Genomic DNA, 21,470 nt, shown 5'->3' with positions numbered 1-21,470 from the left:
ATCTCCCCAAAGCACTGTGATATTTACCAGCATCCGGAAAAAATGTGGTTAGAGAATTGAGACACTTAAAGGAGACACGGCTGTCGTAAGTGTGCATTCACATTTTTGAATAGATATTCAGAGGGTGGGAATGTAGATGAGAGAGAAGCTATGAAAGGGCTTATTACTAATTAACTATTTCTATTTCTCCCCCTTTTAAACTGCTTTTTGTTTATCATTTCAGCTGGTGGGGTAATACACTAAATTAAAGCTGCATAATACATTTATAATTAAGATTGAAAAAGCCAATTGCCTGTTACTAAACCACCAATTGATAATATTGTAAGGGATATTTATAGCTCTTTGGTATGTATGCCACAGATTTGCATCAATAACAAACTTGCTTATCTCCAAACATTTTATTCAGTAGCCCTTTATTTACTATTGAAGGTAAGATTACTCTTCTCAAGCCATCCTTTCTAAAAGTGTCTCGCTTTCATCTTGTTTGTAAAGCTCAGCAAACACAGATGCTTCAGTCATTTCCTCTGCTATGAAATAGTAATAACAGTATATAATTACCACCATCACACCATGCAGAAAACCTTGCCATAAAGAACACACTCTACATAGCTCAGCACTCATAGCATCTTGCATTTCTACAGCTCCTTCTTTCTGACTCATCTTGCATATCCCAGAGAGGAGATACCAAGCCACCTTACCCAGGGCATGAATTGAGAAGTTTTGGGCAGAGCCCCAAACATAGGCACTTAGAGGCCTATGCCCTATGCCACTCCTTTCACAAGAAGGTAGAGCAAGACCTGCTTAAAGAGTTCTTAAAAAATTGTTGAAGTGATAGTTTTTGTTTTGTGTTTGGTGTGTCTTACTGGGGGTTTAATAACTCAAAACACATGCCAAGAAACTGCTAAGAGTATGAGCACCTGCATGTTGAGAAGGGATATGGCACAGACCAAACAGTGCTGCAAGTTTACATGGTGATTGAAGGTTAAAGAGAGGCAAAGTGAGAGGCTAAATCATGCCTGTAGCTAGTGCCACAGGGGAGGGTCTTGGAGACTGGTGGACACCATCCTAGCAAAAAACACCTGGGAGAGCCCTCACAAAAATATTGCTTTTTGTCGACCTGCCCCTTTCCTCAGAAGGAGAATGAGGGCTAGAAATTAATGATCTACCCATTCTTCAGCCTTGCTGGATAGCAGGGTCTGGGAAAGGGGTAAACAGAAAGAAAGCAAATTTCCCTATATCCTGCTCATCTGGGAAGAATGTCAGCAAACCTGTGTAAATAAATATTCCCAAACCTGTAGCAGGGCTTCAGCTTCTCCCAGCCACAATTGTCTCTCCAAGCCAGCCCAATCATGAGTTTTGTTTACACTTCAAAGACACATCCTTGCAGTTCAAGCTGGAAAAGTGCATGAGAGATTGAAAAAAAGGGAGATAATGGTGCAAGGAAGAATTGGCAGGGTGCAAGGGAAGGCCATGAAGACTGGCAACAGCTTCAATGTCATTACAACAGTAGGGGTTGGAGTGTGAGAGCATGTAGTTGTCAAAAAGATTTCCAGGGACCTGAGGTAGCACCATCTTTCCCTGGATCTCCTCTCTTTGGAGCTAGATGCTGTCACCCTTTCCATGGTTTGGCTGAGCACAGGGTGAAACCAGGTGGCAATTACACAAGTGATTTCTGCTTCTAATGCTGTCTGTCATTAATTTTATTATGAGTGGGCAAGTGACTTGCCCCAGAACTGGCCAGATAATTACATGGTCATGATTAACCACATTACTGAAGGGCAAAAATGCAGTTATTTTTATCCATAAAGTCAGCTGCTTCAACCCTAAAACTAATTGCACATTATTATGCAGCGGAAAGTAATTATTATAGATACAGATTCTAGCTTCTACTCCCAAAGAAGCAGACAGTAATTCAAATGAAATCTTTCAGGATTTTTAATAAGCCTTGTAATCTGTGGTAGAAGAAAGAACTTGGGAAAGAGGGAAAGAGAGAAAGAGAGAGAAAGAGAGGAAATAAAGAAGAAAGAAAGGAAAGAAAGAAAGAAAAAGAAAGAGAGGAAAGAGAGGAAAGAAAGAAAGAAAGAAAGAAAGAAAGAAAGAAAGAAAGAAAGAAAAGAGTTTTTATAATGTTTTTATAACACATAACTGTCCCATCTAGGAGGGCTGATGCTTTTAGGTGTGACTCCTGAAGGGAGGCATCACAAAGTCTCTCTGGAGGTAGATGTTAGGCAAAACACTAGAAGAAAAGTATCATAATTAGTGTATCATAATTGCTGATGTTCCTTTTCACTCTTTTCGTTTCTTCCAGGTACTGTTGCGTGATTTACAATGGAAAAATTGCTCTGCGGCATCCTGGTGTTTGGAATGGCTGTCACAGTCAACGCTTGTCCCAAATATTGTGTCTGTCAGAACCTGTCTGAGTCACTGGGGACTTTGTGTCCCTCCAAGGGTCTCCTTTTTGTACCACTGGACATAGATCGAAGGACTGTTGAACTCCGTCTTGGGGGCAACTTTATTATCAATATCAGCCGACAAGATTTTGCCAATATGTCTGGACTTGTTGACCTTACTTTGTCCAGAAACACCATTAGTTACATACAGCCCTACTCTTTCACCGACTTGGAGAGTCTTCGGTCTTTACATCTGGATAGCAACAGGTTGCCTGAGATTGAGGAGGATACTTTAAGAGGTTTAATTAACCTTCAGCATTTGATTTTAAACAACAACCAGCTAAGCAGCATTTCTGATGAAGCCTTTGAGGATTTTTTACTGACATTGGAAGACTTGGACCTTTCCTACAACAACCTCCGAAGCATTCCCTGGGAATCTATAAGAAAGATGATAAACTTGCATCAGCTCAGTTTAGACCACAACCTAATAGATTATATAACAGAGGGGACATTTGCAGATCTTCAGAAATTGGCCAGATTGGATCTAACATCCAACAGACTTCAGAAGCTCCCTCCTGACCCTATATTTGCCAGATCACAAGTAATTCCTCTGGTTGTTACCCCATTTTCACCACCTCTGTCCCTCAGCTTTGGAGGAAATCCACTGCATTGCAACTGTGAGCTACTGTGGTTAAGGCGGCTTGACAGAGACGACGATATGGAAACCTGTGCTTCTCCTCCAAGTCTAAAGGGTAGGTACTTCTGGTACGTACGGGAAGAGGAATTTGTTTGTGAGCCTCCTCTTATTACACAACATACTCACAAGCTGCTGGTCTTGGAAGGGCAAACTGCCACGCTGAAGTGCAAAGCCATTGGGGATCCCACTCCCATCATTCACTGGGTGGCCCCTGATGATCGTCTCATCGGAAACTCCTCGAGGACAGCTGTCTATGACAATGGCACCTTAGATATACACATCACCACCTCCAAGGACTATGGAACTTTCACATGCATAGCAGCCAATGCTGCAGGAGAGTCCACTGCAACAATTGAACTCTCAATTGTTCAGCTCCCCCATCTCAGCAATGGCACAGGCAAAGCAGCTCCACCGAAATCCAGGCTCTCGGACATCACCAGCTCCACCAAGTCCAATCGCGGTGAAACAAAAGGTCCGCCAGAAAGGGCTGTCCTGGTGTCAGATGTGACCACTACCTCAGCTTTGGTCAAGTGGACAGTCAGCAAGTCGGCCCCTCGGGTAAAAATGTATCAGCTGCAGTATAACTGCTCGGATGATGAAGTCCTGATCTACAGGTAAATGTATTTTTTGTTTGGTCCTCTGATGATGGCAGGGGGTGGAAATCAGCATAAAAAGTCTTTTGCTCTTTGGCTTTTTACCTATTTGATGTGGAACTGAGATAGCACTGTGACCAGTAGCATTAGTGGTATCTGATAAATTTGCATTCTCTCTGTCAGTTTGCCTGTTGATCTGTTCATCGCTTTTCTGTCCAAGTCACACGTTGCAAATCTCTGTAGTACTCATTTTCCAGCAGCTGTTTTCAGTAAAATTTTCAATTTGGGAAAAAAAATAGTACTGCAGTTGGTAGCCTCCTTAGTAGGCTTAACAAAGAAAGGAAAACTTGAAGATTAGAAGTCAGAAATTTTCCTTTTCACCTCCTGTAGGTGGGATTGAAACAGACTACTTAGAGAGGAAGCAACGTGGGAGGAAGTTTGTGCTGTCTACCCATAACACAGGCTCTAATTATTCTGTGATTCAAGATTTAGGGTTGCTAACAAGACATTTTTCACCTATATGAAAAAGCTTGTTTCTTATTTCACTAACATCTGTTCTACACAACCGTAATGGCTGAAAACTTTGGAGCATTTAGTTTTTCATACCATATTAAATGCAAGAAGAGGTAGATACAATTTCAAAAAAGCAAACCCTGAATGTTCCTTACGATTTCCTAGCTCTACAACTCCTCTGACTTTTAATGATGTAAAGCAGGAACCTCTCTTGCAGTGAAGCAGCAATAAATTTTTAGGGACTAAAAATGTGTAGGAACAGTACAGGAAAACAGTACTACTGTCTTTTCCTTTTGTATTGGAAGAATGATTGACATATTCATGCTAGTGATGAACGCCTAGAAACCACCTTGTCCTTCTTTTTTATTGGAAAGTTTCATTGAACTGAACTATATCTTTGGTTGAATATGATCTATCAGCAGAAGTCAGAATCTCATGGAAAAGTAGAACAAAACATGTCAACCCTTATAGCTTTATAAGCATCCTGAAGCAGTGGAGAAAAATTGGATCGGGTAGAGATGTAATGGGAATTGGGGTTTGAATCTAATTTGAGAATAATCTGTGGCCAAAATATCGTCAAAGGCATTGATTTTCCTGGAAGGTTTGGTGTTATTGCCTGATGGCTATTCTGTTCTCCTGCTGCCTGTAGGGAGAGCCAAGGCACTTATCAAGTCATGCTGCTTGGCCTCCAGATCCGACAACAAGCCTTGTTATTTTCTTCTTTACCACAGGGTGGTTTTCTTTAGCATGAGGAAGGCAAAAGGAGAGGTAGTAAACATTCATGTGACATTTTTCCATCAACCTTCTCCTGTAATGAAATCTAATTTTAAAGCTTCTCCAAAACAAAACGTTTAGGTGACATGGACAAAATTTTGTGTCACCAATACCTTTGTCTGAGTCAGTTGTAGAACAGAAAGGACAAAGTGACAATTTAGCTACTCCAAATTCACTCACTCATTGCCAGAAGCAGAAATATTGACCAACAAGTCAAAAAAAAAATTTAAAGGATATTTCTTCAAATACTGAATTAATCTGATGAAATTCAGTTCTGTCCACCTCCATTCCTCAATTATAAAATATCTTGAAATAAATAAATTAGAAAGTGAAAATTATTTCTTTTGCTCTGGCTAATGTACAGTGGAACCAGTGTGTTAGATTTGGTAATTGCAACTATGTGGAATTAAGCAGAATGAAAGGATAAGATAAAGTCAAATAATGATAAAGTATTAGGAATAGAATGGAAGAAAATGTGCTAGTGCAATTTTTTGTTCCCAAGGAAATGCTTTTGGCAAAAGCTCAGCAGTAATTAAGATCTTAAGCACAGTGTAAGACTGAAAAACACTCTGAAAGAGGTATAAGTCATATGTTTATTGTAAAATTAATTTGGCCCAGTGAACTGGAATATCCCTGCAACCAGAAAGAAAAGTTTGCAGGGGTTGTCAGATGTTGGAAGTGGTTGGATGTGTCAAATTTCCAGGGAGGAAGATGGCCAGGGTAAAAAAAAACCAAAAGCACTGACATGCAGCCTAAGAGCTGGATGGGTGGTGAGAATTATGTGCCACGGGCAAAAATGAAGAAAGATGCCAGTTATCTTGCCAGCCTGATCTGGAAGAAAAAGTTGCTGTCAAGATTTTAGGCAATGCCAAAAGTTTTTTTCATGTCCCCACTTCCATGTCTCGGTGAGGTTTTGGCCCTTTGCTGCTTTATTTGGTTGTGGCCCAGTTTTTCAGAAGCTCAGTGAGGACAGTGTTATTTCGAAAAATCTCCCATCAGGCCTTTTTTGAGGATTCACTGATGATGCATAGCTCTTTTCATTCACAGCTCTCAAAAGCACTTCACCAAAGAAAACAATTTTTTTTTCCTCTACATTTTGCACCAGGGAAAAATGAAGCCTAGAAAGATGAAGTGATTGTCCAGTGTCTGTGAGTTAATCAATGGTACTCATAATATCAAAACCAGTCCTTACAACTTCCAGTCAGGGAACCACTCACTCCCTTAGAGTTAATTAACTAAAGCTGTTTTGCTTTAATTGGTCAGATGCATATCACTGCAATGAGTGTGTGGAAAAACCTAAGGGAAAAGGATTTCTACAGTGCTCTGCTCCATAAAATGCTGTGTATGTGCTAAATGGGACGTGATACTGCTTAGCTACTGAAATGATGGGCACTTAATATACACTAAGACAGTCAGTATTCCAGGACTGAGACACATCAGCTGTGCTCAGCTTTTAAAATCCTGCTTCACTAGCAAGAAATGTATGCAGAAAAGACAGAAATCTGCTGCTCTCTCTGCTAAGAATTTTTCATGAACGTTGTACTCATTGTGAAAGAGTGAAAGCAGAAGTCCTCCCCTCCCCATTGACATCAACATCTCTCCTGATCATTACACAGGACACCAGTCCCATTTCCCTTTCCATGCCAGCTGTGATTTTCCACTGGCAGGATGGTGCCAAAGGGGACTAAAGTAGGGTGCAATGGCTCAATAAAAATTCAAGTTTTGGGACATTCTGGCAAACGTTGTCTGCTGGGCCTCCTGTTTGCCCTGAGCTGAAATGGTACCAGAACGTGAAGTTTGGCTTTGGATATACCAGTGCCATTATAATGAAGATTAGCTGCAGGAGCACTGTTTGTCTGCTTTCCCATCAGGTTTTGTCTAACCTTCCCTTGTATTTGCTATCTCAGGGCCTTTGCTTAAGCTCATAGCAGGTTTTTATCTCTTTCAATGCATTCAGGGTGCATGTTTCTGATTGTGATTTAATTAATAGGTCCTGGATCTGCATTCTGCAGGTTTTAATGCAGCAGTATTTAAATTCTTTCATCTTCTCTGTAATACCAACACCAGTGCTAGTAAATAATTTTTAGCCAAGACCAGAAGCTTGTTACAAATTGCAGGACTGAAAATCACTCCTTATTTGAAGGAAAAACGTGCAGAAAGAGTAACCAATGTTCAATAGAGAAAGGGATGGAAGAAGACCAAGGTCTACAAAGAAATGTCTGTCCTTGGACTCTCCTCTGTCATAAAGATATTACCTACTCCTCTCAGTCAGGACTCCAAAGTGTTTTAGGTGTGTAAAAGCATCAGTCTTAAGATCAATGTGACATATACACTGGTACGCTTAATTAATTTTGAATAAGGAATTGAAATGAAATATAAATGTTTAGAAAATAATACCTTTGAGCCTCAGTTTCCCATCTGTAACCTGGGTGACAGCACCACCTGGCTTCATGGGGATAAGAAAATTCATTAGAAAATATTATGGAACTAGGAGCCCACATAAATAAATAGGGAGACTTGCTTTGAAGTCATTGTGTGGTCTGCAGCAACAGGGATAGTCATGAATGATTAAGATGGAGGATTACATAACTGCAGCACTTGAATTCAAGTAAGGCATCTGGGGAGAGAGATTGTGGTTTTTTCATGCATAGAGCACCCTACATGATGGGGGACCAAGTCTCAGTTTTGGCCGGCAGGCACTGGTGTAATATATACATTCACTACTTTTTCAAAAGTGAATAAATCTGCAAGTGTTTTGTAGAACTTCCCAGGTCATACTGAGCCTTCTGGCTGTGTTTTGAATTAAAGCAAAGATGCAGCCATTTAAAAATGTGCATCTGAAGTGCGACACTGCCATTAGATTTATGAGACATTTAGGTCTGTTTTATTTTGTGGTATTTCATAGTAAAAGTGATGAAAACAGCTGTACAAATTAAGAATTACTGTAGCTCTATAGTCTCCCTAACTTATAAATTCAGCACTGGGAATAAAAGTATTATATATGTTTCTGAAAACTTATTTTTTAAATATATATTTTATGTAGCAGGCAGTCTAAACATTAAAATATGAATAAATGGCTCCACATCTCCAGTTTATTTAAACAATGGTGCCATGGATTTGATTACTTAAACAATATAATAATGATTTATATTTACACAGCTCCTTTTACTGCAAGTGCTTTACAGGGTGGCTGAACAGAGATCCCCACTATCCTGTCGCCTCTCAGTTAAATATTGGCTGCAGTTTAGCAATCTGCAGGTGATTGTTCAGTTCCTTTTCATGAGCAAAAAATAGCTCATGGATACTTTAAACTAGAGAGGAAGTAATTAACTGAGCTTGAATTTCCCACAGCATGGTGGTATAAATATACCCATGCACTCTTCTAGTCAAGTGCATGTCAATAAGAAAGTGCCTCATGACTGAGGTGCTGCAAACTTCAGGAATACCTAATTCACATAAGGAGGCTCTCTCAAACAGCAGTGCCACACTGAGCATCAGACAGGATGCCATTGTCTAATGCTTCTTGCAAGGAAAGCCTACTGTGTGGAGATCTTCCAGCTCAAGACTGAAAACAGAGGAAGCCCTGTCCTGCTGCTGGTAGGGCCAATTGTCTCCACAGCCTGATGCTGTAGCAAAGTGTGTTTATGTCATTTTCTCTCTGAGGAAAGTTAGAAATGCAGAGTACTGGTTAGCTTTGGAAAAGACAGGAGATTCATTTATTCTGAAAGACCCGAACAGCTGTCCTTACCTGTGATTTGGTCACTGGGTTCAGACAAATAAAGATTTGCAGATAAATGTCTGCCACATTCTACCCAATTTTCAGTTCTACCCATCTCCAACCTTGCTAGGCACTGACCTGCCTCCATGGCTCACATCTGGAGCAAAATTCCCTACTTAGCCTCAGCATATGAGCTGAGCTATTCCAGTTATGTAGGATACAACCCTTGATTTGGCCAAAGCATTTACATATTTAAACATTAAATAAAACAACAACTAGGAGGGGGAGGACAGCACAAGAAGATGTTAATCAGCATGTATTAATCTTTTACATTTGACAGGTGGAGAGTGCCAATTTATTAAAATAAAAAACATGAAGTCACAGTCCAAAGGGAAGCAAAATTTATATAATCAGTGCAGAGGGAAGTCTGGCATGGACATTTGCTACTTCAGATCATTTGAGAATGGTTTCCAGCAGGAGCGTGTATTGGCTTCTGGAGTACCCTCAGCAAGTGCAAGCTTGCTGCAAGGCATCAGTCATAATGAAGAAGCTGCTTTACAGGTGTCTGTATTCTGGGACTGTGGGGTTTTATTTGTGTCTGCTGAAAACATTTTCATCTAGTCTTTTTTTTTTTTGTTTTATTTGTTATGCTGGGGGACGTACAGGGACAGTTGTTTTTTGCTTGTTTTTTTGTTTCTCCTTGTTTTTTTCCCCACCATCCCACCCTCCCTTTCAATATGAGAAATATTTAAAGAATAAAAAAGAAAATGTAGTGAAAATGAGAAAAATTACGTGTATTACCATAAAATCAAGTGGAAAATAGAAATATAAATATGAAATAAATATATTAAAAAATCATATATGCAAGAAAAGTAGGTGTACAGTAATGTTCCTAAGTCATCCTAGATTGTTGTGATAAACTATCATCCACTTGGTGTTTGTAAGAATCACAGAAAATGATGAGGAATCCATTGGTCAGAGCAAGCCCAGTTCAGCATGAGCAGAACCTGACCATGTAGATGCTGCCCAGACCATTTTCTTATTTGACTGATGGCGCAGAAAGGCAAAATACTAAATGGCCCCTTATGCCTAGGGGAGATATGCCCCAGACATGAGCATGTGAGATGGATGTGAGGGATCATAAGAAAGTGCTTGCTCTGCTGCTGACCATTCTACAATGCCACAGCAGAGCTGGGCAGGGCAGGACAGCACATGCTGCCGGCTTGGAGGCATTCCCATTTCCTTCAAAGTTTAAGTCCTGCCAAATAACGTTTATTGAGGCCTGTGGAGAAGTTGTATGTGACAGCTCTACTCCTAAACGCAGCCTCAGGAGTTGAATGTGAAGGCAAGTTGCCTGATTCTCATCTCACTCCACATCTAGGGGTGTTGCACAATGAGGAAAGGAAATTAGAATCACTTTAGACAATGCTCTCAGGCACATGATGTGATTCATAAGGCAGTACTGTACATGGCCAGAAGTTGTACTTTGACAATCCTTATGGGTCCCTTTTAACTCAGAATATTCTGTAATTCTGTTGTTCAGCATAAGACAGCAGTACCCTGTTTTATCTCTGTTACCAATTATTAATTCAGCTCAATAAGCCTGAGCATTTTCACTCGAGGGGAATTCAGGATGAGCTAGTTCTTGGCCATAACATCTCCTCTCTCAGATGCTCTGAACCTAAGTGTCAATATCTGCCCCCCACTGCCTTTGTTGCAATAAAAAGTTATACATCTGATGACAAATGAACTATTGAAATAAAATTTTTATTTAGCTTCAGGTGAGTCAACAATCTGATCTCTAAATGAAAATCTTTACCATGTCCATAATTTGTATATGTAATGCACATTTAACCACCCAAGAGGCTCTACTTGATCTCTGCATTTTCACTGCAGTGCCTGCAGCAAGTTTCCAGTACTCCTTTTCTCTCTACTGCTCATCCTTTTGATTCTAGTTTGTGTCAGAGATCCACTCTATCTTCCTTGTTTTGGGTTACATGTACTGATATCTGGGCCTTTTTAGGAGGAATGGAAAAGGTATCAGCAACCACAGATTGTGACAACTACTCCTAGTCTTTCTAAATCTGTAGCCAAGAATGTTCTCCCTCCCCTCACTTCACCCTTCATTTCAACTCGATCACCACCAATTCAGACTACTTAGAAATCTCCTCCAAGGGTCTTGAACCAATAGTAAAACTAATGGCTGAAAAATACCTGCTTGAAGGAGAGGATGATTTATTTTTATCCACAGGTGTTTTGCAACAGAGTTACAAAAGAAAAAAATGGTTAAAAGCATATTGTTCTCCAAAACACTACATTACTAAAATTTGTCATGCCAGTTTGAGATCATTCTGCTCAACTGAGCTCCCACTTGCTCACGTGCAGGTTCCAGGCTGTAGGCAGGTGAAAGAGGGTGCCTTGACAGTTCCTACCTCCCCAGCTTTCTGACACCCCATCCCATACAGCTCACATCTGAAGTCATTGGAAAGCCTTTTTACCCATTTCAAAACTGATGTGGTTTTAGATTCTTGGTAGGAGGCTCTTCGAAGGGACCTCTTGCACCTCCTGCAGTAGGCTCCTATTTCTCCTTGTCTTTCCAGTGCTGAACAGTTCAGCTCTGACTGTGAATATTGTTTTGAGGGTTGTGAAAGCAATTATATTCATTTGGTTATGTAGGACTATTTTATCTATCAAATACATGAAACAGGACAAAGAGGATGACAGGGAAAGAATAAATCAAAATTACAAACACAGCCAGAACATAGTGCCTTATTTCACTGGCATAGCTGCAGACTTACCTACCTAATTGTTTTCTCTGAATTTCCTATTATACCCTTTCTCTTTCACAACAGGCTTTCTGCTTGTAGGCTCAGGCTATTTTCAGAAGAAAATCTACTTTTTTGTACAATGATGGAACTGATTAACCCTAACACATAATAGCAATGATACAGCTTGTTTTCCAAGAGAAATGACTTAAAAATATAGAACTGGAAAAAGACACAGCACTGGAAAAATTAAAAAAAAAAAAAAAGAGAATCAAGAGAATCATACACTGGACCAAATATATTATAAAGTCTTCATTAGCTTTAGCCCTTACAAGTCTGGTTATTTTTGGAGTTGCCTATAAAAGGCAGGTTTTCTGAGCAAAACTTTTGCACTCAGATTGAGCAAAAGTCTCTTTCCAGATGATATAGTGCAAGCTGAATGCAACACTTGCTTCTCATTTAAACCTATTTTGGGGTTTCAGTTGGGATGTTTGGGTGAGTAGTGTTAATGCTTTGGTTAGGGAAAGATGAAAGAAGGGAATTCAGATAAGCTGAGGAACTTAAAATGTGAGGCAGAAATCAGGTTCATGCTCCGTGTAATTTTTTGAGTGCTGTACTTGTAGTTTTCAATGAAGGCTTGTACTACAAGGAAGTCATTTATCTTTTCTTTGTTCTTAAAAGGGCACAGGAGAAATGTAGCTCAAATTTTGTCTAGTAAAGAAAGAAAATATGAGTTAATGGATATCTTTGAAAAGAAGATATGGGTTATTTCATTGTCATGCCACCCTTTCCCCCAAATGTGTCTTGTTTTGCAGTCTAATATGAGGACAATACAGACATGTACCCTGTAATCCATAATAATCTGTAATAGGGCCTAGCAAAATGTAATCCAGTCCTACTGAGGATAGCAGGCTAGTACTTTCATCTAAAGAAACCTTGAAACTATAATGCCATTGAGAATTGTGTATGTTTAAAAATAAATGTTCTGATTTTCATAGCAGAGAAAAGCAGCCCAGCCAGCAGGCTGATCTGCCCTATTGTCACACCTCTCAGAGTCACAGCATGGTCATATTAGGTCCTAGGATATTTGTCAAGAATCCAATGAAGTGGCTCTGTCAGAAAGGAAGCAGGCTTTGGCAGAGGGCACTGCAGAGTGGAAGCAAAATGGCCTGTGTGCCACAACAGCAGAGACAGAGGCACTTGTGCTGGACAAGGAAGAGAGATGTTAGTCTGGCATCCTTGGATGGGAAAGAGTCCATCCACTACACGGCTACAGCCATGCTTTAGGGTGGCTGAAAAATCCCTGAAAACAGAAAGGTAAGGCTATGCCCTAAGCCTCTTTTGTTCAGCCACTCCCAGTTACAGATTAGTTTATTTGCAGAGATGAACAGTTTGAGACAGCCAGCACTAGGTGTGAATTCATACTGTATTTGCCCATCTGTCGTCCCTCCTCTTCCTCTTCCATCACTTTGAATTTGCCTAAGTGTTGTAATATATTTATTGTCTCATAATTTACTTCATTTTGACTAGAAAACAAATAAAAGTGCTATTTGCTCAACCCAATTTTTTTTTAAATTATCTGTTTATTTAATCGGCTTAGTTTGTGGAACTAATTGGCTCTTATGCAGATATCCCCAACCGTGCTCGGAATTTTTCTCAGAGTGGGGATTGCACAGGCAGTAGCTGCCCAATAGACATATGGGCAGCTGACAGCATCAAGACACCCCACCAGCAGCTCTGTCGTCTGGCAGATTGCCTCAGAGAGTCAGGCTTGATGAATCAGTCCTTCTGCTGGCACTGGGAGCGTGGGGGACGCCTCTGCTCCAGAAGGTTGGTTCAGAATGAGAAAGATGCACAGCCCCCATGCTCCTTGAACTACTGGCTTGGGACGGCTGGCAGTGTCCAAATGAACTTGAATCTGGCTCATTTGGGTGCGTGGAGGCAGAGTTTCAGCTTGGTTATTCTCAGGTGAAGATGTGTCACAAGCTTGATGCCTGTTCTTCTCTCTGCTGCAGTGTGGAGTTTCACAGCCTGGAAGTGCCATGGGGAGGAATTTAACAGTGCTGCCAAGGTTGGGCAGTGGGAGAGGGGAAGAAAAAATAAATTGGCTTGTAACTGTCCTATCTCTCTTTGCCTCTTCCCCTAGCCCTGAAAGGGAGCCAAAAGTTCTTGTGAGCTGAGCAGGCAACAAAACCAAGAGGACCCCTGCTTCTGTTCTCAACCCCTGGGTCCTTGCAGTCTCCTCTGGCTGCTGTTTCAGTCAATGATGTGGCAGCCCCTGAGCAGGCAGAAGAAAGAATAGCCACCTGCAGTCACCTTCAAAGCCTGGCCCCTCCAGCCCAGGGACTCATAAAGCCCAGGCTGGCTGCTGTCACAGGCTGCTGGCTGAAGAGAGGGGCAGGGACAGCTCTGTCTTCTCTGGGTGGTGTCAGACAAACCTCCTGCTCTCTAAGTGGCACTAGAAATGCTGCAATCTTTACTAGAAAAAAACAGTGCAGAAGTACGTCTGTCTGTTGTATGATTTGCCATGGGGTATGACCCCCACTGAGCACACAAGGCTCTAAGTATGGCTAGTAGTTTAAATTGTTTGATGATTTGGGGTTTTTTTTTCCTCTGGGGACACTAGCAATTTCTGTGAGGTGAAGAACTCTTTGCACGGGAAAAGATGAAATGAACTCTGGGAGCAGGATTCCCACTTGTGAAGAGTATTAACAAAAGCCTGAGGGACTGCAGCAGTCCCATTTCAGGGCACAGTACTGCACCTTTATACAACAATAGGTTGGCATGGGGTGAAGGCCTTGTGCTATACAAACTGTGCCTATTGAAGGCATATGAGGTTTTAGCTGTTTAGCTGTTTGTTTTTTCAAGAGGTAAGGTTTTTTTCTCACTAAAGCATAGTATAATTTTTTGGTTCACCTTTCCTATTTTTTCCCTATTTGGGCTCTTCCATGGATATTTCCCTGTTTGGGCTCTTTCATAGATAATTTTACTGTCTGTGGATTAATCAGCCAATTATGCTGGAATATTTTTCAGACTAAATCCTTCATTTTACTGCTCTTAAACAGCTTCCATTCTGATGCAGCTCCTGACAGTTTGCTGCTCCCTGTACCTCCTCATAAAAGGGCTGGGTGAACGTGCTTGCTGAGATTCACGCCCATTAGTTAGTGAAACCATGCATGTCTGCACTAGGTTAAAGCCTATTTTTTACCCTCTTTATGCGACTTCAGTCCAGAAACTTTCTGTGGTTTTAAGGTAGCAAAGGGAGTCCAAGAAAAGCCATAGAAACTTAACAGGAGTCCCTCCTACTTAAAGTCCCTGAGGACAAGAACTGCGTTTTCCTGGCTCCTGCCATTTTCGTCCCCTCTGCTTAACCCCAGTGAAGCTTGCTGATGAGAGGGAGGCATACACTCAGAAGTGCTGCAGGCTGTTTTTTAAAACAGGTCACATTTACTAGTTCCCAAACAAAAGATGTTATTGTGGGGAAATTTTGAAGCTAGTAACTCAGTTTAGCCAAAGCAAACCTTAATCTGGCATATAATGGGACAGAACCACTGTGTAATTGACTGTTCTTGACATCGAACAAGGATCAGATTTAAAAACTGATTTAAAAATCCCAGATCTACGGTAATTGGTCTTACAGTCATTGCAGCGATGTGCAACATCTGTCTAGCACAGCCTCCAAACACCTGCCTCTGCAATGGCTACAAAGAAACAAACCATGCATCAACTCAGTTTTATTTTCTAGCCCTGTTTAAAATGGAACAAACACTGGAATACCTCTCCCATGGGAAATTCCAATATTGCAACATCTGTTTCTCTGCACTGAAAATTCTCCATAACAGTTGTTTTGTTTGTTTATTGGAAAAAAACCCCACATTTCATATGGAAATGTGGAAGTGTTGCTATCAATCTCTTTGTGGATGTTACAGCATTTGGAATGACAGTCCCATTTCCACCATACATTACGCCCCTTGAGGAGCTGCTCTCCTCCTGGATGTAAGGCTCTGTAAATTCATCACATTCACTTTGCTCTCTCCCCACTTACCACAGAACTCCTCCTTCCAGCCCATATTGTCCCTTCTCTCACCCCCTTCAGTGGCAAAGGAATGGTTGGAGTGTGCAGGGAGAGGAGGCAGCTGCTCGTGGGTGAGTGGAAAGGAGCAAAGGACATGGTGGAGGGGGAGAGCAAGGGCTGGGAGCAGAGCACCCCTCACAGGTACCAGGGAGAGGAAGAACATTGTGGATCCCCACACCTATACCTTTCATTTTAATTTTTCTTACAAGAGGCAAGAAAAAATTGATCCATCAGAACCTCTTAGTTTAATACTAAAATTATGTTTAATTTGAGATATCCAATCAAGTTTACAGTCAAAGTGTACTGCGAATTTACTACCGTCCAATGTTACTGCATGTAGGAGCTTTGAACATGTGGTCCAGGAGACATCCAAGTAATGCAAAATACTTTACACAAGCTCCTTTGTGGGGGGATTGTTTGGCACAGGTAACGAGTCCATCTGCCAGACACAAACCAAACAGCTCTGCCTCACACAGTCACAGCTGCAGGAGCTAAAAACCTCCAGCTGAAGTTTCTGCCCTGGGAGTCATCACATTTGTCAGCCTTTCCCTGACAGTAGCAATAGATACCACTCCCAATGCACCATCCCAACTGCACCCTCCCTGCTACAGGTGAAAGGCCCTCTTACATATTCTGAAATGTTTTGCCCAATTTTGAGTGTGTGATGTTTTGCGTTTTTGCTGGCAGTGACAGCACTGCTCAGTAGGTGATGCACATTGCTGTTTAACTGCAGCCCTGTCTCTTACACCTTGTTTTAATGACAGTTCAAAAAGGCAGAGATCTTCACAACATTTAGCTAAAGGCAGAGGAATGAAGAATGGAAGATTAAATCTAAAAGGGTGACATGAGCACACAGAAAGGTACATGAAGGCAAAGAGATCAATCTGGCGGAGGGAAAAAATCTTCTTTATCTTTCCGCCCCCTTTCTGTTCCCAGCTTTGCTTCATGTAGTCCTTCTTTCCATTTCATTCCCCTCTGGATTTTTCTACAAATACAGAGCTTAGTAGTGTTAAGTCACAACAGAACTCATGTCAGGACTGGATCCTCTTTACCCACTTGTGATTTAATTCATGGCCAGACTGAAATTTCTCTGCTTTCATTTTTAATTCAAAATTATCAAGCTTGCAGGTTGGTGAGACTTTTTGCTAACTAGTGAACCATGAGATCTATGACTGTTGACTTTTCTGTCATAGATTTTTTCTTTAAAAATGTTAGATAAATCATTTGAGCCTGTGTTTTATGATTTGACTGCCTGTTTACCCTTCTGCTGTTTCTTCTCACCCCACTATATTTAGATACCTCTTTTCATAACCAATATTTTACCGGGTACAGATAGATGAATATATATGTATAGGATACAGTTTCATGAGCCAATATAGGATGCTCCTTATACATGTGCCTATCACAAACATGGAAACTACAGTTGAGATAATCACAAGTGGAACAACCTTCAGGGAGGACTCAGAGATTAGAAATTCAATGCTGCTTCCAAGGATGGGTTAACATACACAGTTCCCTAAAAATCCACTGTATTCTCTACTCCACCACAGAGGTAAAATGAGGTGCTTTCTTTTGCTGTAGAGCAGGCCAGGAATGGAAGCAGAACAGACTTTTCTGTGGGTTTCAGTCCTATTTTTCACTATGGAAACTATGGAAATTTAACTGATGTTCAGTCAGATCTGGATAAGCACCAAAACTTTGCAGAGACTGACTATTCAATGAAATATTCAAGATTTTCTTAATAAGGCCATTGTTAATTCTAAATGTCTATAGGTAAGACACCTCAGAAAATTGTAGATCTACTTCCCCAAAAGGAAAAGTGAAATTATGGAAGGAGTAACAAAAATATATAGAAAATAATATTCTATTCCATTAATATTTTAAAGGTTTTCACTGAAAACCAAGTTAAGTTCTGTTTTTGAAAATGGATATCTGAACAGGCTAACTTGTTTTCTTGAACCTATGAATACTCTTATTAATAACAAAAGATGTGAACAAAACTACTTCATTTCAAATTTCTTTTCAATAAACTCCATCTTCTGAGAACTACAAATACTTTTCAGTAATGAATCCAGAAAAGCTGTGTTAAACTTCACAGCCGAAAATTACAGTGTGTAGCAGAGAGTTAGCATTTTGGCAATCTCACATGCCTTCTGTTTTGTTTACAAAAACTTGAGTGTAGTTGTCAGCCTACACAAACAGACTGCCTGGCTCCCCTGGAGAGGTTTCTGTACCCCCAGGTTCCAGTATTTAATTCAGACAATGGCTGCAGAAGGCAGCTCAAGGAGGGCTGCCTTTCCTTCTCCCACCAGCTCCCATGCCCAGCTGCAGTGGGGTGAGAGCCACTCTCACTTTTCTGGGGGCCACATCTCAGGTGGACCCAAGAGCTGGACTCACCAAGGCTGACCCCTCACCTTGCCAGGATAGGGGCAAGACTCTGTCTCTACACAGTGATTTGGAGCTGTGAGGAGGCAGGAAGGCTGAGCTTTTGTGGCTGAGCCATTTCTTGACAATCCATTAGCCTAAACATAGTCCAGCTCTCTTTGATGTATGAATTTTTTTCTACAGAGCTACCAGAAATAAAAGCTTTTGGTGGCTAAAATCGGCAGCTATATCTCCAAGTGACTGATACACTACTCCCACAGGCAGCCCTCTTGGAAGCTGGTTCGTGATGTTATTATACTGCTGTTTCTGGGGTAAGTCGTGTGCTTCAGAGTGCACCTCTCAGCACAACTGCAAATGAAATGTCGGCCACAGACACAGATAGAGTGGACAATAAATTATTGCCTTTCTGACATTTTCTTACTGCAAAGGGAACAACAATGAACAGCGTTTAGAAGTGATGATAATCAGTCAAACTACTTCTCTAGTATCTCCTATCAGTGATCTGCTTCCCCCACTCTTGTGATACATGCACATGTTAATCTGGAAATGATACTCTGACTTGTGAAGAACCTCCTAGAAAGCTGGTGATTTTTGTTGGCTTGGAAGGATTCATGAGTTTATCTGTACCCAGGATGTTCCATCATTTTCAAATTCTCAGGTGTTGAGTAGCTATGACCCTGAGGGGAGTGCAATGCAACTATTAATCATTGGGAACAATGGATATTCTCCATGGGCATCATATGCCGTTGTCAATAGATTAGAGAACTGCTGCTGACCTTAAATGGAGAAAAGGACAAAGGTCACCTTTGCTTCATCTACACAACAGAAGTTTTGAAAATGGCTTGTCATGAAAGCGTTAAAGATCTGCTGCACAAAACCCTTGGGCTGAACGGTGCTGGCTTCCCCGACATGTGTGATAGTAGAACCACTTTAGAACTGAGTAGTACTGTAACAACTAATGTGCTCCTCTGAAAAGGTACTGGTTTTACATTCTTCTGTTCATGTGGTCCTGTGACCTTCTGAAAAAGCTGCTAAATCTTAGGGGACTTTTTCTATGTCATCTTTAATAATGATAATAACACACAGAAGTACCTCACAGTCACAGACATGTTTCAAGTGGAAGTGACGGAATACAAAAACACAACATATCTTTGGACAATCTAGAACTGGCTTTAAATACCTTTTATGCATGAGGTATCATGGTGTTTCTCTTTACATGTTGTCTTTCTATCCCCTTCCATTTCAACCAGTTGTCTTTGGTATTTCCCATAATTACACTCTTGATACTTGTCTTCATGTTTATTCTGGCCTTGGACAGGTTGTCTGTGACCACCTGAGCTTTCTCAAGTCTGTCCTTCAATCATTTTATAAAAATTATTTATAAAAAAACATTAAATATTTAGCAAGTCATCTTGGCCAGTAGCAGACCATCCATCACCCATGAGATTATTTTTTATATTCCAAATCTCCACAACACCTTGCCTCCTCTCTGCAAGCACAGAAATTCAAATCATCCTCTGATTCTTCCAAAAGTAAATTTCAGAACTATAATAATTCTCAACAGATTTAAATAGACTATATCTCCATCCTGCCTCAAAGTCTGTTCATTGCTTGTTGTCTTTTCTTTGTATTCAGATGTGTAAACCACTCTTTTGTCTTTCTCAGGCTGGAGTGAGAATCTATACATTCAAAGTGGAAATGAGCTGTGACATTTTGATGTTGTGGTATGAACAAGTAGACAGACATAGAGTCAACAACTTTTCAGCCCCTGAGAAATCTTTAAGTCTCTGTGTCCAGTAAACCACAGTGCTGTGGATCAGTGGAAGAATCCCTGGATAAAGTCCCCAGCCTTTGTTGAACTCTGCTGAACAGAAAGTCAGACTAGATGATCATGACTACCCATACTGCTATTAACATTTGGGAACCACCCCTTCCCACAAAGGCAAGAACATAAAAGCAGTCAAACTGTCAATCAAAGTCTTCTGGTGAAGGCAGCAGGTTCAATAACACTGAACATCTCTGTATAAGCTAATGTTACAGTTGTATGCATTAAGGTTTCAATTGCCTTAACTTTTGTGAGTGAACACTCATTACTTTAACTGGCAGCCACATCACAGCAGTCATATGGATCTTTTTAGACTGTATCAAAAAAAGGTACTACATGGCCTTGTCTTCCTTGAAAGCTAAGCAGAGCCTTTATAACTGACATGGCAGGGACTGTCAAGATTTCAGTCAGTACTTGTCTCCAAGTACCAGCCCTTCCTAAATGTTGCTGAAAGTAAGGCTGGTGGAAACCACAGAAATGACCATTTCTGAGACTGCTGGCTGTCTGGAAGTCTGGTAGGACAAACCTTAAGTAGTATCCACAGGTGCAGAAGGCATATGGCAGTATCAAAGCCTTTCTCTATCCCTGTTTATTCTCTGGGTAAGCAATTAAGCTATGATCCACAAAGTGTCTTCTATCTTGTTCCACTGAAGTCTTGTGAATTGATTTTATCTCAGCAAGATACAGCTTGCAAAAAAAGCATTTGTGCTTGACTGAACTAAGAGGATATTATAACACTTTACATTAGGCTGCATCTGAGATGGAAAAATATAAAAACGTATACTTCTTTCTTGCTTCACTGTAGGGATGTTCTTCAGTAGCCAGTCCCTTGGACTCTTGCATCTAAGGATATTTAGAGTAGTGCCTCTGCCCTTCAGGCTGCCTTCTGTGCTGTGGTTCATTGAGGAAGAGGTTTGGTCTAGATGTGTCTTTTGGTGTGTTGCTGTCTGGGATGCTCAGTGGTCCCTGCAGCCATTCATCAGTGTCGCCCTCCTGCTGGTTTTGATATGTCTGTGTGAAGGCCTCAAGCATTGCAAAGCCAGCAAGGCTAGGGGTGAAAGATTGCAAGAGATTTCTTTTAAGAAATAATCACAGGCTCAGTGCAGTGGTACAGATTAGGCCAGGTTTAGTGAGCACAAACTCAGCCTTAAAACAATTGCTGGTCATCACTGAAGGATTTATTAAGACACAGTGTGCTTGTGACTGGGTGAGCAATGTCAGTACCAAAGAGCTCACTAGGGCCCCTGTGCACATACCCATGTCTGTACTCTGATTTAAAACAAGATGGAAATGCTGATGCCTTTGCATTTTTTCTGCATTTTCTTTATGGTCATATTGACCCATATACTTAAACTTTTCTGTTGGCAAGTACAGCAGCCATTTCTCTACCAAGCTTTAAATCTATTTTGGCCAAAACCTTTGGAGGAGCCACCTCCAAAAAATATAAAAACGTATACTTCTTTCTTGCTTCACTGTAGGGATGTTCTTCAGTAGCCAGTCCCTTGGACTCTTGCATCTAAGGATATTTAGCGTAGTGCCTCTGCCTTTCAGGCTGCCTTCTGTGCTGTGGTTCATTGAGGAAGAGGTTTGGTCTAGATGTGTCTTTTGGTGTGTTGCTGTCTGGGATGCTCAGTGGTCCCTGCAGCCATTCATCAGTGTCGCCCTCCTGCTGGTTTTGATATGTCTGTGTGAAGGCCTCAAGCATTGCAAAGCCAGCAAGGCTAGGGGTGAAAGA

At 41.0% G+C, this 21,470-nt stretch overlaps 1 protein-coding gene across 2 annotated transcripts in view; it reads left to right on the top strand.

The window, feature by feature from the left end:
* LRFN2 (leucine rich repeat and fibronectin type III domain containing 2) overlaps nt 1–21,470 on the top strand; it is a 151,183-nt gene that overhangs the window by 113,656 nt on the left and 16,057 nt on the right. For both annotated transcript variants that reach the window (XM_039697898.1, XM_039697897.1), the window contains one exon: nt 2,309–3,701. In XM_039697898.1, coding sequence (XP_039553832.1) covers nt 2,329–3,701 — 1,373 coding nt within the window. In that variant the 5' untranslated portion in view covers nt 2,309–2,328. The remainder of the gene's footprint in view (nt 1–2,308; nt 3,702–21,470) is intronic.

This window comes from Passer montanus, unplaced genomic scaffold, assembly GCF_014805655.1.
Source record: "Passer montanus isolate IOZ18808 unplaced genomic scaffold, ASM1480565v1 scaffold12, whole genome shotgun sequence".
Taxonomy (NCBI): domain Eukaryota; kingdom Metazoa; phylum Chordata; class Aves; order Passeriformes; family Passeridae; genus Passer; species Passer montanus.
Note: the sequence above shows the minus strand (reverse complement) of the source record. Positions and strands in the feature narration are given on the sequence as shown.